This window comes from Solanum stenotomum, chromosome 3 (assembly GCF_019186545.1).
Source record: "Solanum stenotomum isolate F172 chromosome 3, ASM1918654v1, whole genome shotgun sequence".
Taxonomy (NCBI): domain Eukaryota; kingdom Viridiplantae; phylum Streptophyta; class Magnoliopsida; order Solanales; family Solanaceae; genus Solanum; species Solanum stenotomum.
Genome location: NC_064284.1, coordinates 19,957,769 through 19,977,180, shown reverse-complemented (window position 1 = coordinate 19,977,180; position 19,412 = coordinate 19,957,769). Strand labels below are relative to the sequence as shown.

The following is a 19,412-nucleotide window of genomic DNA, read 5'->3' as shown; positions in this document are numbered from 1 at the left end:
GGGGTGGTGGTTGGGGGGATTGTTGGGGTAGGGGTAAGGGTGGCGTAAAAATCAAAACTTTTAAAATTTGAAATATTTTTCAAAAATAAATTATTAATTTATTTTGACGGGGGAGGGGATGGGGGTTGGGGTGACATAAAAAATGAAAAATATTAATTTTTTTAAATATTTTTCAAAAAAAAAATTTGTTTAAAAAATAATATTTTGACGGGGTGGCCTGCGGGGTGTGAGGGTTGAGGTGGTGTAAAAATGAACTTTTTTAAAATTTGAAATACTTTCAAAAACCATTTTTTTAAAATAAAAAAATTAGCGAAGGGTGGCTTGGGGGGGAGGGGGGTGGCATAAAAAATTGTTTTTTTAAAAAAAAAAATTGAAATATTTAACCAATTTTTTTTTGTACGGGGAGGGGGTAGGGATGGTAGGTGTTGCGTGAGGTAAAAAAAAATATTTAAAATTTGAAATATTTTTCAATTTTTTTTTATTTTTTTTTGTTTGGGCAAGGGGTGCTAGTTTAGCAGTAGGGATAAAAATTTATTTGAAATTTTAAAAATAATTATTTATTTTTGGATGGGAAAGGTCGATAATGGGATAGGGTAAGAAAAAAAAAATATTGAAGGATGAAATAGAGTTTTGGAAAAAGCATTTCTTAATTTTTGAAGGTAAGTTACTTTCCTTAAATTTGAGGAACATGAGTAGATTTGAAAAACATTTTCTAAAACATTTAAGCCAACCAAACATGAAAAAATACCAAACACACCCTAAGTCTAATTATGATACTAATAAAATCAATAGGTGAACTTACATTGAAGTTAATCTAGACTATTATTTGGAAAAAAATTAGATTCAATAATTAGTACTCCATTACCTTCTTTAATTAAAAATTTCAAGTTACGAATTAATCTTTTGTCTCAAAAAAATCATTTTACAAAGGTATAAAGAACACGAACTATCAAATAATAATATCATTCTTGTATTAATGAAAATAACAAAATTCATCCTTATGTATAAGATAAAATCTATCCCAAATAACATGAAATCTACTTTTATGGTAATAATTGAATATTGAAATCTAACTTTTAAAAAAAAAAGTAAACTAAAAAAACGTGTAAAAAATAATATCCAAATTCTTCCTAAAACACTATCTAACAAAAATATGGAAAGAAAAGTGACAATCCTTGGCACCAAAATCCCTTTGTTTGGGCATGAATCCATGTCCAATTTAGCACTCATGAATAAGACTCTACTCGAAAGTCATTCTTCCTTGGCACCACTTTTTGGGCTGAAATTTCAGCTCTTTTCTTGGGCTCAATCTTTCCTCCTCTTGTACTTGAACCATGAAATAATTGTTGTGCTTAACTCATTCATCGTCACAATCTTCCACAACAAAGGATCTTCTTGGTGGTGTATCATATCAAACTGTGTTTACTTCTATCATATAGAATAATACTATTGCAATTGAGCAGTTCTTGTTCCAGAATGATTATGCAAGTGTATATGAGTTCCTGTTCTTTTACGTAGTATATTCCTTGGCGCCATTTTTGTCTTCTAACAAAACTAAACATCTAAAATGAAAAAACAAGCGGGATATGTCTCTTCAATCCGTGTCTAAACCTCAAAAATATTGGCTTTTGAAATGCCAAAATGAAATGATTCACATTTTCCTCATTCTATAAAGCATGCGTAAAGAAGAACCCAGTATGGAGAATTTACAATGTCCTGCTGCTCTACCAAATCATGATTAATCCCACTATCCTATAATTCAAATATCAAACATTAATACAGCTACTTGATTTGCCCAACTTTCCAAACGCAAACAGCAATATGGTTGTGTGGAAGACAATGGATAAGGAACCTGGCCAACAAGAATAGCTAGGTAGGCGGAGGCCAATGATCAAAATTGCATAACACAAAAAGCTCTTCACCCAGAAAAAAACTTCTTTTCTATCGCATTACCATAATCGCTGATACAAAATATGTTATCTGCCCAAAGCAGTTGGATACCACTTCCACAAAAATCAACAGTAAGGCATGTACATAGTTGAATCGAAATCTTAGTTACAGCTAGAGCTAGAGAAATTGGAATGTACAAAGTGAGATTGGCAGAACTAAGGTTAATGACCACGCTGATAATTTACATATACTATGTATAGATAGATAAGGGGCCAGATATTGGCTCCAAAAAGGGGTTCAAGACTGCAAATACTGAAGCTGCATTTATATGAAGAGACCATCCCATCCAGAAGTCAAAGGGAGTTGATATTGTAGGTTATATTCAAAAATCCACAAAAAAGTAACACCTAGGTGGATAAAAGCCTTCTCCTCGTTATCTTATAAACCTGTCAAATACAAAACAACAGTAATTAAGCAACTAGAAAAAATACCTGGAGGCATCTCCCACCCTAATTTACAGGGAAAATGTTTTCAAAAAACTGAAGCAGAAAGGAATCACTTGCTCTTCAAGTACATCTTTTCCAAGTACCTCGATTTTGGAGGAAAACCTAAGATTCTGCTTGACCAGATTCAGAAGGAAGTTGCAGATTCTTCACTTCTTTAGCGTCTGAGCCCTCAGCGACAGAAGAAGTGTCCTCGCCTTTTGAATTAAGGGTCCCTGGATTCATACACTGCACCTCCTCTTTTGTATAGATGGAAATCTTGCAAACTATACCAGAAAATTCCCTGTTTCAAACCAGTGTAAGCCGATAAGATAATGTAACAAACACAAAAAACACAGCACCGATCTAGAAAAACTACACAGGCAAGCAGCGCAGGAGGAGGAAAGAAAATAATGAATTTTGATTTATAAAAGCATGAATATTAAGTACTCACTGCCATGGATCATCTCCAACAAGCGTCATGTCACCCTCATCATCAGTGTATACACCCAGCCAACTCTTATTCCAAGCCTTGAGTTTACCATTAAAATTAAAAAGCTGATCCGGTTCAGCAATCAATTCGTCATAATTGTTGAACTTTGCAAGATCTACGAACTTTCCTAGTGCTGTACCCTGTTTATGAATCTGTAGGCAAAAATAAATCATTAGAAATTTCATTAAAGCCAACAGAATTGTTTATGAACCTGTAGGCAAAAATAAATCATTAGAAATTTCATTAAAGCCAACAGCCAAAGTTGTGACCAAAGATCAGATCTAAACCTTTGTGCAGCTCCTTGTAGAACTACTATGACCTTTGCCATCCCTATCTGTAGCAGCAAGATGAAAGGTATGAAATTGTTTGTCATGATCATTAGCTGCAATTCCATCACCCACCTTTGATCCCTTTGATTGCTCAGACCTTTGATCAGAATCAGTGGCAAGGGATTGATGAGGGTGTATACCAATATTCATGTCACTTGCTGGATCAATCAATGAACTTTTCCGCATCATAACAGGATCTGTGCAAACATTACCTGTAAGGGGAATGCCAAATAGTTTGCAGTTAACCTCTTTGGGTTTCACAGCCTCAGGTTGCTTTACTACAGTGGGTTTATGCATCATTTTTCTTGAATGAGAGGAGAGCTGCATGTAAGGCGACACTAGTTGAGGCATAATCCAGCTTCCCTGCTGATTTGCAACCCTATGACCGGGGAGGACTGAAAACCCACCATAACCACAATACCTAGCATCTCCCCGCATTTGAAAGGGAGTATCACCCCCTAGGTCAGGAGCTTTTGAGCCAGAATCCATCAGATTAAGAGAGAGACTGGAAGACAGAAGAGACCATGGCTTTCCCAATAAGCTAAAATCCTTTTCCCGATCTGGTGTTTGTTGCTTCACCAAGCTAGCACCAAATGCTGCTTGGTCCGCAGAGGGTAAACAGAACCCATGGGAGGAGTTATTTGGCACTCCAAAATCTGATAATAAATCTGTGAGAGATGACTCAGGCCTCCCTAAAGGTAGCAATTTATCTGGAAGATATCTCTTTGATGCAGAATGAATATCATTATTTTCATCATTCACTGATGGTTGCCATATCATTGGTTTCTCTCAGACAAGTCTGTCTCATTACTTTCTGCAAAACCGCCTTTAAAGGTTGATAACTCTTGACCTTGCAAGACCCTCGGAAACCCACTGGCTTGGGAATGGTCTGCTGTTACTCTTGATGAACCTTTTAACAAAAAATAAGAAAGTACATGACAATTACTTAGCTCGAACACAAGACTTATAAGCGGTGCAAGATACTGAATAGAAAAGATCAGGATGAGATATCCACCTTCCCTAGTAAGGACAGATAAATCAGGAGATGAGGGCAAAATACTGGATCTAGGCCTGTTTGGCCTTGCGACTGGAGGTGCATTAAGTGCAGGAGGGCCAAGAGCTCCAGGGTGAAACTTGGTCTGGCCATGGAATGCTAGAATTTTCATCCCACCGAACCTTTAGAAACCATAAATGAATGACTTTCAATGTGATAGGAGGTAAAAGAAACAGTCAAACCAGGAAAATAAAGTAGAAACTACCTTCAGATATCTCCACTTAGATTCAAGCCACCTTTGGGGATCAGCATCTTCAATGCCAACTGTAGTTCCAGTAAACCTATAACATTTTAAGTTAATTAAATCATAGAATTGAATAGAAAATACCCTGCTACAGAAAAATTAAATCAACAGTCTAAATGATCAAACATCCAATCACCAAATGACTGTCATTTTATCCTGTCAATTAAAAGTCCATTACACAGGTCAAGATTACAACCTGCAACTCACAATTTAAACAGTAAAAAGATGATTTCTATAAAATAAACTGTTGCACACCTTTTCTCTGGAGCTTCTTCACACTCAAACCTCATCTTAAACCTCATTCCAATAGAGTAATTGTTCTTCACAGATTCCATATAGTGGTCACATGGAACTATAAACTCAGCAGGTCTTGTCCTGTAACATAACAGTAAGTTAGTAAGGAAGGTTTAACCCTTTTGTAAATGTTAAACACGAACAATAACTCAAGTACCTACTTCTCACCCTACTTTCCCCAATAAATGGACATAAAAGATACCAATCAAAAAATAAGTGGTAAAGTATGTCGAGTTGTTGATATTAGGAGTCATCAAACATATGAAGCAGCCAGGTATTCTAGTGGGCAACCGATTAAGATAAAATGATTCCCAAATGCATAGAGGACAGCCTATGAAACAACATGCACTATTAATACCACCCACTGGAGAAATACTATAAAATGTTTCCAAATGTATAGACAGCAAGCAATAAAACAACATGAGCTACTGATTCCAAGTTTCCACAACCTCTGGATAAAGACTAAATGTAACATTTAACTTATAATCAAAGATCTCTAGTTATGTCCTTACAGTCGGTGTTTTATTTAGTCATTTCAGACCAGGTACCTTGGTTTCTAATACACAGTGAAGATCGTTTTTGTCTGAATGGCATGACAAGCTGTTGCAAGTACACCAAAATGCATGCTATGACTGGATATCACCGATGATGGAGCATTCCCCTGCTATCTCATGGCACGTCTAACTCCAACACGAAGCTCTTCATTCTCACCTCTAAAGTAGCACAACACTACTAGTCAGACTCTAATAATGGAGCAAATAAATTTAGAGAGGGTTTCACGAGTCGAACCTAAGAAATATGAATGCATCCCCAGCAACAAGCCTCTTCGAACTAACAAAGACACTCCAACCACTCTGAAGAAGATGCCTCCTAGGTTGACCTGGAGTTCAAATGCTTGGGTGAGAAACAAACCAGAGGTTACATGGCAGGAAAAACACACCAACCCTCCAATAATGGCATACAGTGCACGGTAAATAAAGAAGCATGCTACCAGACTTCCAAAGAAAATTTCGAATACAAAGAATAGGAGAATTGAAAATCTTAAAACTTTGTGTTTAAAGAAGCACAATTTTGTTAACCAACTTCTCCCCTACCCTCCAAAGCACTGTCCGAAAGAAGAAAATGAAAAATCAATATTGGTTCCTAACATTATTCTTTTTTTTGAGTTGTGACACTATGCTATTCTTCCTTTGAGTTGTGACACTATGTTATCACATTTTTAGTTAAATTATTATATAGGTAACAAACATGATATGAAACACAAAGTTGGAGGAATTTCTTAAACCGCTAAAGTATTGTTCAAATGAAATTTGCATCCCTCTTCTTTCTTCAGATTTTCCTTTTGTAAAATCCGAAATAATTTACTTAATATTTATACAAGTGCCACATCAGGTCTGTAGCAATCTTCATTTGGCCGCGTGATTACAAGAATGCAACTGGTATGATACACCAACAATGGCACTTAATAGGGAAGCATATGCTGCGTGATGGTGCATCTCTATGTTGCACCCCACCCCCCACTCCACCCTCACTCCCCTAAAGGAAGCCTGGCCTTCATTGCCTTCCGCTTAAGCTCTCAAGGGGCATAAATTGGCCAAATAGGGGTGGAGGTGGTAAGCCTTATAGACAAAAGGCGATTAAGATTCTGCTGGGCATCATACCCCGGAATATATGCCTGAATCGCCACTCATTTCCATGTAAATCTTGGGACACCAACTCCTGTGTGGGAGGCTGCCGAGACATGTCCTGTTAATGATGCAAATAAAAATCATTAGCCACTCCATGTCCCCAAAACAGTAACCATGAACACATTAAGAAGTATTCTTCTAACCAGTGGGGGGAGGCATTCATCAGCATGCCGTCTCAAGACGGAAAATCAACCGTGAGTGCTTGTATCAGAGGCTGTTAGTGTCTTACAAAAAGAGTGTACATGAAATTGTGGTGGAGGAGGGTGCATGGGTTCCTTCTTCACTGTATTCTCATCTTGCTACAGCAGTCATTTAGGATATTAGATGATTTATTCAACTAGAAATTCAAGATTTGAATAGCTCAACCTACTTTATTCAACATGAGATCAGAAAATCAGAAATTGAAAAATAAAAGAAAAAAGTTAAATATAAACATAATAGTAAACCTGCATTTGGCTCCGGCACCAAAGTCACTTGTGCATACACCTCAACAGTAACTGGTTCAGCCTGAAAAGTCAACCCAGAAACACCAGCTAAGCACAAACTGTATAGATAAGAATGTTCATAAAAGGAAAAAGGACTGTAAGCTAAAAATAAAAAAGGGAAACACATTAACACAGCAGCATTAACAAAGTTACAAACCCATTGCCTTTAACAGGACACTCACCACACGGCATAGGATCTTAGAAGGAAGATTATACAAAGGCATCTGCTGGTCAGCCACTTGATTTGTTAATGTTTCAGCCTATCATACAAACACATTTGATTACAGAAAGCTCTATTGCAAATCAGTTCCATTGACAACTACATTTCCTCAAACCCAACCCCCTCTCCCCAAAAAGGAAAGGATCATGATTGAATTTAAGCTGTCAAGCTACAAACATCATTACGAGAAAACATAGTATCTCGGTAATGCATGTTCAACAGTGTATTTACAAGTGAAATTGAACAAGGGATTCCCATAAAACGAAGGTAGAAAACGAAATTAAAGTGTTCTTACAAACAAACCTGCTCGATATGTCCTTGAGGGAAATAGTACACCAGCTCACCCTCGCGAGGTACCGTCACAAGTGGACCGGCACATGAACCAAAGATCAGTGTACAACACTGTATCAGCATCAACTTTGTAAACAAAAAACAAACACAATTAAGAAAACTCACCGGAAAACTCCAAGTTCTAAAAAAAATCACTACAAATTCAGTTCTAATTACCTCTTCCGACACCGGCAGTACATCTTACAGTCTCTGAAACCGGCCTAGAGCCATCACTCGGCTCGCTGTAACCTTGAATCGACACCTCCGAAGCAGCCATTTCCGTACACTAATTCTCAACACAGATCTCCCATATCCACACTAATCAATTCCAAAAACAAACACAAAAATAAAAAAAAATTCCTTCTCCAAAATTCACCCAAAAAAAAAAGCACTGAACTCTTCCTCAGCTCAAAAACATGCAAAACTGGTAACCAAACAGACCCTAGAAACAGCAATCAACACTCAAAATTGAAGTTCAACTGACAATGAAGAAGATAGAAACTAGATTCATGATATCAGTACCAACACAGGAAAGAAACGAAAAGATGAATATAGTGGTTTCATATATAAGTGATCAATTCCATTTAAAAGGTTACCCCAGGAAACAAAACAAAGTCATGTTTATGGGATTCACCAATTGCAGTCTTTGACACAGAATCAAATTAATAGAACCACTTCTTCTTCACTCCACTCCACTCCACTTTCCTCCAGACAAACAGGGGAAAGCAAACCCAATAAACCATTCCCCAAGAATAATTAACTAATTATTACCTCATTAAAGAAGACAGGCCAAGAACAGAATCTAAGAGACCCCATTAAAGAAGACTGCCCAAGAACAGAATCTAAGAGACTCCATTAAAGAAAACAGCTCAAGAACAAAACAAAATCTAAGAGACCCTACTAAACAAGAAAACCCAAGAAGTATGTAGTTGTAAAAAATCCGACCTATGGAAAATCTTGAACAATATCAATCTTACAGATTAAACCGAGAAGAAGAAGCCTGACATTGCAAGTAGAAGAGCTGCAAAACTAGAAGGAGTAGTAGAAGAAGGGTTCAACAAAATTTTGGATTAGCAGCGTCTTTTAAAAGCAAAAAGAAGAGGAGTTAAAAGTATGTATTCTTCCAAGAATCCCTCATTACATTCATTGACTGTATTGTTTGCATTTCATATGAATTCATGCACTGCTTACATTTCATATTACTTTGAGTTTTTACATTTTAAATTTGCTCTGTGGCAGAATTGAAAAACAGTAAAAAAGGTCTTCTGGTGTTCTTCAAGTCTTCATTCAAGTCGTTCAGTCAAATCGGTAACAAGTAAATCTATGATCAATCAGATCACACTCGGTAACAAGTATGCTTCCACACCGTTCGCATTCAAAACCGCCCCTATGTTGGTGAGCCGCCTCGTAATGAGCCATTGTGGCAAGGCGACTACCAAAAAGCCTACCGCACCTATAACAGTAAAAACGCCATGGCGACGGCGGATTCACAATTGGTGGCGCCGGCGGAGGAGATATTGGAGGGGACGCAGGAGGAGTTGGTTTCGCCGGAGACACCGGCGGGGTTGGTATCACCCACGGAGACAGCGGAGGTGACAGCACTGGAGACGGAGTTGATGACAATGGAAGAGCTGATGGCGCGTGCAGAGACATCGGCGCCGGCGGAGGAGACACCTGAGGGGTTGGTTTCGCTGGCAGAGACACCGGAGGTGACGGCGACAGAGTTGGTGACGATGAAAGAGGTGATGGCGCGTGCAGAGACATCGGCGCCGGCGGAGGAGACACCTGAGCGGTTGGTTTCGCCGGAGACAGCAGAGGTGACGGTATTGGAGTAGCTGATGCCGGCTGCATAGACACCGGCGTTGGTTTCGCCGGAGGAGACATCGTAGATAATGGCAGTGGAACGGCTTCCTTACTCATTTTTAAGTAATTACTTCTTCGGCACGTTTTCCTTATTATTTATAGAACTTGAGGTAAATCACAATAAAAAAAAGGATCCACTTCATCTCGTTGATCAAAAAAAACGTATCTACTTTAACTCGATTAATTAAAAAAAATCTATTTTAATTTATTGATAAAAAAAAAAATTGCTTCAATCGATATGTCTTTAAACACGACCATTCATAAAATGAAAATTACACTTGAAAATGTGGACAAGCAAAAGAAGAAAAATCGATCATATTAAATTTTACCTTATAAAATATTCGTTTGATATTCAAAAGTTGCTCAGCAGACAAGTGAGAAATGTTAGTCGGATCTAAGCATTAGTCAAATGGCAGCAGTAAAGGGAGAGCCTCATTAGTAGAAAACAAACTACAACTCCGTTAAGTTTATCCTGCACCGGAAAGAAGAAGTAAAAAAAAAAAGAAAAGCAATATATATAGTGGTGATTTGATTCTTCAACATCGCCGTGATAAATAGAAAAGAAAATCAACATTAACTATTTATTTTTAAAATCTCAGTAAAATAAAATTTGAATAAGTTAAGCATTATATTTGAAGTGCCTAGTTTGATATTACGTGTAACATAACACATTAAAAAAGAGCAAATGCAATTATGCGACATGTCAAATTGACATAACACATTTATTTAAATCAAATGTTAATAATAATTTTTCATGTGTATCATAACATCATAACATATTCCAACCAATTAAAAATTAGGCTTAAGGCATCTACAGACACTTAAAGTTGCCGCATAATTCACTTAGACACTTGAATTCAGATTTGTACCTATTGAACACCTCTACCCCTTAGAATTTGAACCATTTGAACATTTTTTCAACAATTAGCTAAAAGTATAAAATGAGTGAAATACACTCGCGGTGACGTGGCAATTTGATAAATTAAATAATGACATGTGTTATTTGGATTCCATTAAATTATTTTAAAATGTATTATAATGTGAAAGAAAAAGAAAATTATTACTATTTTTTAAAAAAAAAAATTGTAACCCCACCACCCAAACCCTTCCCCTGCTATCCCACCACCGTACAACTTTCCAGTCTCCACCCACGCCCATCAAGCTCCGACATCCTTAAAATCTTCAATAATTAAGTTCATACTAACTGCACTTCACATGATAAGATGAAAAAGGATAATAACTTTCTTATTGCCTATCTATTTAGATTAGTATTTTGCTGGCTCCAATTGAAAAAGGAAGAAGAAGAGTAAATTACAGAGAAATTTAATTCGAAAAAGGTGTCAAGGGCAGACGGAAGCTCGAAAGATGAAGAAGGTTGGGCTTGAAAAAAGTTTATAACGATTATGTGGAATTTTATAGTTTTTGTTGTCGTCGGAATTGTCGTATTGAGGTTCTTGTTCTTCTTCCTCTGGCAAAAAGTAGCCTTGTATGAGTGACAAACTCATCGTCACCAGCCGGCAGGATCCAAATAAGCAAGATGAAGAAGGAAGAAGCAGAAAGATAAGAAAGGTGTTATTGGTGGATGATTGTGGCGGTGACGGCGGCAGCTGCTTGGTTGTAAGGTGGAGGAGTGATGGCAACAAGCAAAAGGAAGAAGGAAGGTGGATGAGTAATGGCGCATAAGGAAGAAGACAAATTCTTTTTATTATTAAAAAATGTAAGAAAATGTTTTCACGCGCTCATTAGCCGTGAATTACACTCAAAATGCCATGTAGGCAAAAAGTGTTCATGGTATCAATTTAATGTGGGAGAGGTGTTCAATAGGTACAAGCCTCAATTAAGGTGTCTAAGTGAATAATGCGGACAACTTTAAGTGTCTGGACATGAATTAAGCCTAAAAATTATCATGTCACTTCGATTCAATTAGTCCAAAAACATCAATTCATCACACCACATAATGGATACTCCTACTAAAATTTCTTATAAGAAACCAAAAAAAAAAAAAAAAATAAAAATGGAAAAAATTGCGCGACTAAATAAACATATAGTACTAGTTAATTATTTAATATTATAGTTTGAAGAAATTATTTTTCGCCTAACATATAACCATATGTCCAAATTTATATAATTCGACTCATAATTGTATAAATCTAGAATTTGTATAATTCAATTCCTAATAATTGTATTAATCAGAATTTGTATATGCTTACACTAACTTGTATATAACTATCTTATTGATACATTTGATTTGTATAAATTCTGAAAAATTCTTAAATGTATAAATACAAAATTCTATATACTTACCTTGTTTATATATTGACAATAAATTATACAACAAAAATATTCATAGCAAACAAAAATATACCTATGAAGCGTAATTAGACAAATTGTAGCAAAGGAGACTTATTAAATTTAATCTCTTTGTTATTTATGAAATTTCCTCGTATTATTCATATCAACTCTATAGATTCAAAAATCAATTTCAAAACAATTCTTATTGTATAACTTGATCTTTTATTACCTAACTATAGTTAATAATTAATATGTCATCTATCAAACAATAATTGTCCACTATTGATTTGACATATTTAAGAAACAATATATAACAGGGGTAAAATTATTGTACTACCCTTTGAATATATTCAATTTAATGCTTTGAAAATGTATTATATATTGAATAATATTTAATAGTAAAGTTAAAATAGACACAAAATGATAAATTATCTTTTGATTTTCTTAACTGAACAAGTATTATTAAACAATTATTTTTAATATAGTGGACAAAATAAAGAGACGGATATAATAATAGATACTTATAAGTAACAAACTATAAAATTTAACACGATTATAATTGGGTAGATCACATAAATATATTCTATTAAGAAAATATTTACCATCTATAACAATATAATTTTTCTAACTAAATATAACAATTTTTGGAATTAAAAATTGTACAGTGATTTCAAAAAGTTCCATGTCTATCTTTATATGTCGCCTTTTTCCCTCTTTCTATGTCATTTTCTCTCAATCTCATGATTTTTTCTCTTCCTCTTCCTCCTCCTCCTCTTCTTCTTCTTCTTCTTTTTATTGTTCTTCTTTTAAATCATCATTTAAAGAACTATCCTCAATCAATTTTTGCCTATGTTTCACGATTTTCACTCAAAACACGATGAGAAGAGGAACAAAAAGACTGAAAAATTGTACAAAATCATGTGTTGAAACAAAAATTTTGAATCTTTAAAATTGCAGCAACAATAATTCACCATTGATGGTCATATAAAGCTTTAAACCTAAATTCATTATTTGAGTTTTGTGAATTTGTGATTAGTTTGTATATGTTGTTCCTACACATAATGAAAAAATCATTTGAAATTTAAATCTCAATTTTAAAAGGGTATGGTCAAGTTTAGAATTGATTTTAGGAGAAATATTAAATTGAAGCTTGAAAAAGATGAAGTTTACAGAACTGTATCACGATGATATCAAAGTTGTATTAGATATCATTCACAATTGTATTAAAACTATGAACAATACATTTATAATACATATTGCAAAACTTCACTCCCTTTTTAGTAATATCAACCAAAATAATTTAGGTAACACACTTATAATACATTTATAATATAGGCATAACACATTGTAATACATATTGCAAATATCGTTCATTTTCTTAGTGATACAAATCAAAATAATTTATAAGACACATATAATACATGTTTTATTCATGAATAATATAAGTTTAATTCAATTTATAGATCATTCTCTTGTCTTTCGTTAGTTACGTTTTTCGTTCATTCTTAATTCTCTCTTCTAATTCAACTTTAATATTGTGTAATACAATTTTAATGCAAATTTAATTCATTTTGCAGTTTTTTGGTTGATTTGTTATTATTGAATTACTTGTTCAGTTCATTATTGCTACAAGTTTAATTCACTCTATAAATCATTGTCTTCTCTTTAATTAGTTACGTTTTTTATTCATGTTTGCAGATACTCAAGGGTATAACATGAAGGGTGAAATTCTTGCCTTAATGGGGTCTTCTGGCAGTGGGAAAACAACCTTGTTAAAAATATTGGGAGGAAAATTGCAAGAAAATGTCAGAGGAGTTCTCTCTTCTAATTCAAATTTAATATTTGTGTCATACACTTTTAAATACAAGTTTAATTATTTTGCAATTTATTGGTTGATTTGTTACGATTGGATTACTTGTTTGATTCATAATTGATACAAGTTTTATTCAGTTTATAGATCATAGAATGCTCTTTCGTTTGCAACCGTTTGCATTCATGCTTTATTCTCTTCTAATTCAACTTTAATATGTGTATAATACATTTTAATTCAAGTTCAATTCATTTTGCAGTTTATTTTGTCTCTTCATTTGTTACGATTAGATTACTTGTCTAATTAATTATTGATACAAATTTTATTCAGTCTACAAATCATTGACTACTCTACGAAAGAAAGTAGAGAGAGAGAGAGAGTAACAGAAAGATAGGGAGAAAGCTCAACATAATGCAAAGGAGAAAGAGCAACAAAAAGAAAGCAAGAGAGAAAAACAACAGAAAGAAAGAAAGCTGGAGAAACACCAGGAAAGAGAGACAAATTTTAAAACGTGAGAAAAAAAAGAGAAAGAGGCGAGAGAGAAACAGGAGAAAGAGGCGAGAGAAAAAGACAAATCAAATAAAATACATGATATTATTATATATTGTTATAAATGGTAATAATTAAAGAGTATAAAATAAGTAATTATTTTTTTACTAGGAATCCATTCAAGTAATTAATCGATAATTATTTTCCCCAACGCTTGCTCAATTTTGACTAAAATAGTCTAGTATTTTAACCCAAAGTTTCTTTTATTTTATCTAAATTTTTAATATTAAATGAAAAACAAACGTGGAGGATATGTATTAAAATTAACTTTTCGAAATTGAGAAAGATGATGAAGAAAAATATTAATAGTTGAATCTGTTGGTAATGAGATCTTTCACCTAGTGAGAATTTGATTTACCATCTGGTTATTGTTTTTCCTTTCTTCCTTCCATTTTACGGTATACTAAAATAATGAGGGAAATATAAGACAAGGAGGAAATATTTTCTCTTTTCTTTTTCTATTTTTCTAAAAAAATAAATAATGGTCAAATATATATATTTAAAAAAAAAAAAAACGAAGAGAGAATTGGATAACTTCAGTAAACTTAAGGTAATTCAAAGAGAATTGAAACAAGTATAATAAATAAGGTTTAATGGTTTATGATAGAGTAGTAAGTACTCCTTCATTCTTAATCAAATATGTTATGTTTGAATTTTGAGTATGAAGACACTTATATCGACATCAATACAAATATTAAGTATCAAGTGACAAAAAAAGATAATAAAAGTGGGCTTGCACGGAGAAACAAATTCAAAATTTGAAACTAACATGTTTTTAATAATCTCAAATTAAAATAAAAAAAAAAACTTATTGTATTATGTCCAAAGTGAATATAATCAAACCCTTATAGAAATTGAGACACGATGTATTAGGACGTTTTGTGATGTATCAAATTCCACCAAATTTAAGGGATTTTTGTAATTTGAAAAATAGTAGGAATAGAATATAATTGTCTCTTAAAACTATGAGACTTGTGTAAAATTTCTGATGAAAAAGGGGATTGGGCCTCTATTATCTTGTTGTTTGGGTGAAAGGGCCAAGCATAGTACTTGGATAACTTGGGCTGGAACCCAGATAACAGGGTTGGCCAGCCGAGTTTGTTACTATTGGGCCGGGCTTTTGCACGAATAAGATACACATTTATGCGGGCGTGGTCATAATTTTAGAATAATCTTCATTCTATCTATCTTATGAAATTGTTTACAAGTATTGTCGAATTGAAAAATCTTGTTTTAATTACAAGTTATGTGTGTATTTTTTTTAAATTATTCATAAGTCATATCGAACCAACAAATCTTGTCCTTTACATATGTTGGATGGGGGATAACTTTGATACCGTCTTCATTTTACTTGTCTTGTTAAATTGTTCATGTGTTTTGTCATTTTGGTAACAATTGCTTGTGTTGTTCAGTTTTTCATAACTAATATCAAATTAATTTTTAAATAATCTTCAATTTTAGTAATGTTATTAAAATGTTCACTAAGTCTAAATTAAATATCCAAAACTTACATATGTTGTTAACAAACACTTAAAACTTAAAAAATTAACTTGGGTAAATTATTGATAGGGTTCAAGTAAGAGTCTATCACCAATCTATTGATCTGAATTCTGAGGCTTTATTTCACTATACGATTCTTGTAAAATATAATACTCCATAATCTACAATTTGTAAGTATTTTTGAAAAGAATATTGTAAAATGATCAAGAGAGAAACATTTAAGTTACTATCAAGAAAAATGCCTCAACTTCAAAAATAAAATAAAAACAATTTATTAAACAAAGAATTTGAAGAAGTCTAGGATTTTTTTATCTTATTTTGTGTTTTTAAAAAGGGCACAAACAGTTGGTACCATAGAATAGATTAAAAGTGGTCAAATTTTTTCCTTTCTTTTTTCTCCCTCTTTAATGGTGTAAGTAGTTATTTCCTACACATGTTTCGAAAATTGATGATATATATACACAATATGTATATCATCATTAATAATATAATTATGTATATTGATATACTGTCCCAATTCACGACGAAAAGGAAGAAGTGGTCAAAGGTGATGTTGCTCTTTCATGAAACATGGACAAACTTAGCATCTGAATTTACTCCCTTTGTCTCTAATTATTTGTCCAATTTGAATTCACACATCTATTAAGAAAACAATATTTGACATAGTAAGTGTACCATTTTACCCCTATTTAATTATGAAGTGGATGAATTAAAAATTTAAGATTTTCAAAAGTTCTACCCTTCTCAAAGTAATTAATTGAGGGTATAATAAGTAAAATAAATTTGTTCTTTCTTGATTTGTCAAAATAGACAAGTAATTAAAGACAACTAAAAAAATAAAAGTGGACAAGTAATTAAAAATAGTGGGAGTAACTCTTATTTATTGTTCCTCAATTGTCACTCTCACATAACCCCACTACAGTATGCTTTAAGCTCTTTGTTACTCCCTCCGTCCACAATTGTTTGTCAGGGTAAGGTCATGCACATCCCTTAAGGAAAATTTAATACAATGTGTAATATGACTAATATAACCCTACTATATCAAGAATACCAAAAGTCCACATAACTTTTCAATTGAACTACACAATCATTAAGGGCAGAATTGGAAAAAAGTGACTAATTATTTCTTGATTGTTTAAATTGACAATTAATCTTGGACATCTATTTTTAGTATACATGCCAAATAATTGTGGACGGAGGGAGTACTATCACTATTTACTGTATGTCACTAAATCTTCAAAAATAAAAAATGTTTCTAACATATGTATTTAACAAAATATATATATACATATATATTTACTAAAACTATATATGTTTTTGCATAGGGAAAATACATAAAAAAAAAAAAACTCTGAACTTGGCACAAAAACTTACTTTAGTACTTAAACTTTATGGGTAATTATTTACTCCCCTTATCTCATTTCGTGTGAATTTAATACCAACCTAACGGATGACGTGGCAAAAAAAGAAAATAATTTTTTTTGAAAGTACGTTAAGTTATTTTTTTAAAAAGTAATGGTCCCACTTTATATATATAATGAAAAAAGAAAAAGAAACCCACCCACCCCATTCTTCTTCTTCTTCAAACCCCCCACCCCGCTTTCTCAAAACCCCACCTGCCCCCTCTACCTTCTTGTCTTTTCTTCCTCAAACTCCCCACCACCCTATCCCCACCCAACCCCATCCTCATTCTCCTTCTTCAAACTCTACATTCAAAGTACATTTTCTCGTTAAACACATAAACAAAAAGAATCACATTCAAGACCCACATAATTTTTTTTACCCTTTACTTTGGAGATTTGATTTTTCTTAAAAAGTTATGAAATTTTTTGAAAAATAAAGATTTGGGCATAAAAGAAGATGAGGTTTTGTCAACCGATCTATAATGTTAATGGTTGGCAATGGCGATTGAAGCAATGGGTAGAAAAAGTTTTAAAAAAAAAACACTAAAAATATATGTGTTTTTTCTTGAATTAGTTAAGAATTAGACCTTGATTAGTATATAAAAATAAAAAAATGAAGAACACCGACAATCGACATGGCAGTAAATGACGTTGAGTATTGAAAAAAAATCACTGCTAATGATTTCAATATTTCTTAAACTAATTAAGAACTAAAGATTAACTAGTATTTAAATATTCTGAAAAGGAAAGAAAGAAATGAATTTAAAAAATCAAAAATCAAATTTTAGAGAATTTCCAATGTGGCTATGACGTGGCGCTTATGTGATTCTAATGTGTCAATGATGTGGCGCATGTGTAATACACTTGCAAACTTGAGACTGGTATTATATTTTTAGGGTGGTATTAATTCACTTCAACTATGTTAAGGGGGGTAAATAATTACCCGTAAAGTTTAAGTATTAAAGTAAGTTTTCGTGCCAAGTTCAGGGTTTTTTTTATGTATTTTCCCTTTTGGATATATAATAATATTATGAATGGGCAAATTACAGAAATCACATACTTTTAAGGCAAAATTACAATCTATCCCTTAAAAGTTTATAATTACAGAAATCCCTCAAACGGATACAATAATATAAGCGATGATACATTAATCTGATGCGCGAGATACATTAATCGTTAAGTAAGATACATTACATTTTATACATGATACACTAATATGATGTACATTTTATACATGATACACTAATCTGATGTGCAAGATACACTAATCTGATGTGCGAGATACACTAATCTGATGCGCGAGATACATTAATCTGATGCGCGAGATACACTAATCTGATGCGCGAGATACACTAATCTGATGCGCGAAAATGAGGGATTTTGGAGATTTGTAAAACTTATACGGAATAATGGTAATAAGTAAACTGAAAGGTGGGATTTCTGTAATTTATACATGTAAGCCTCTTTCCCTTTATCAATAATCTCGCTCTAATTATGGGGCGGATGCAAACAGTTTATTAATATGAATTTAATAACTTTACTCCTAATTTTATGTAAGGATTGAGAAATTTAATGAATATGTACTTATTATAGTTAAGTATTATTATAAAAAAAACATACAACAGTGTTTACTCTGTCAAATATGTACAAGTAGTGACGAAATATAGAATTAGTTGGTTGTTGACTAATGGAAAGCATGAGATCAAAAAAAGAAAAAAATCCATTTTTGAAAAGAATCTCTTTCTTTCTTTTTCCAACGACAAAAGAACTTACGGACAAACACTTTTTCTCGGACCGACTTCATACCTTCTTTTACTTATAGAAATAGTCATGCCAATCTTCTCAGTGAAGAAGAACTCTTTCGCACGAAACATAAGATTGAAAATTGATTTCAAAGAAAATTTGACCATTACAATGAAACGTTATCATATAAAGAATGCATGTTATAGAAATCTCTACCTCGATATACATTTTTACAATACTAATCTATATATTATTAAACTTTTACTTGTCAATTTTAATATATTTAAAAAAGATAATTATTATTTTTTGTTTTACACTCATTATTAATTATTTATTTATTTCACAGATCATTTTCAAGAGCTAAGACTATATATCAATTAATATGTGCATTGTGATAATTTACTCATATTGAAATTATTATTTCTTACGAAAATGAAAAGTTTAAAGTGAACGAATAAAAATTAACACAAGTCAGAAAACAAAAGTATGGAGGTTGAGGGTGTGTTTGGTATAAAGAAAAATGTTTTTCATGGAAGACGTTTTCTTGAAAAACAAGTAGATTTTTTACTTATTTTCTCATGTTTAGTTGGTGAGTAGAAAATATTTTTCGGAATAGATTTTTAGTGTTTGATTTATGAATAAAAATTGTTTTTGAGAAATATCTTTTATTTTTACTAGAGTAGAAAATAATTTTTGAAATATATTTTTTAAAAACAAACTTAATTATTTTTTTTGGGGGGGGG

The 19,412-nt window shown here is 33.0% G+C and overlaps 1 protein-coding gene and 1 pseudogene across 1 annotated transcript; both read right to left on the bottom strand.

Annotated features, from left to right (window-relative positions):
* Positions 1-1,927: 1,927 nt before the first annotated feature.
* Positions 1,928-7,120, bottom strand: LOC125858756 (auxin response factor 2A-like; annotated as a pseudogene).
* A 1,685-nt stretch (positions 7,121-8,805) lies between these two features.
* LOC125858755 (vegetative cell wall protein gp1-like) lies at positions 8,806-9,429 on the bottom strand. Its single transcript, XM_049538565.1, has one exon. The coding sequence runs from the start codon at positions 9,427-9,429 to the stop codon at positions 8,806-8,808; it is 624 nt and encodes a 207-aa protein (XP_049394522.1).
* Between the last annotated feature and the right edge of the window lie 9,983 nt (positions 9,430-19,412).

Excerpts from the sequence above, each read along its gene's own strand:
- LOC125858755 (XM_049538565.1), bottom strand. The coding sequence starts at position 9,429 with ATGAGTAAGGAAGCCGTTCCACTGCCATTATCTACGATGTCTCCTCCG.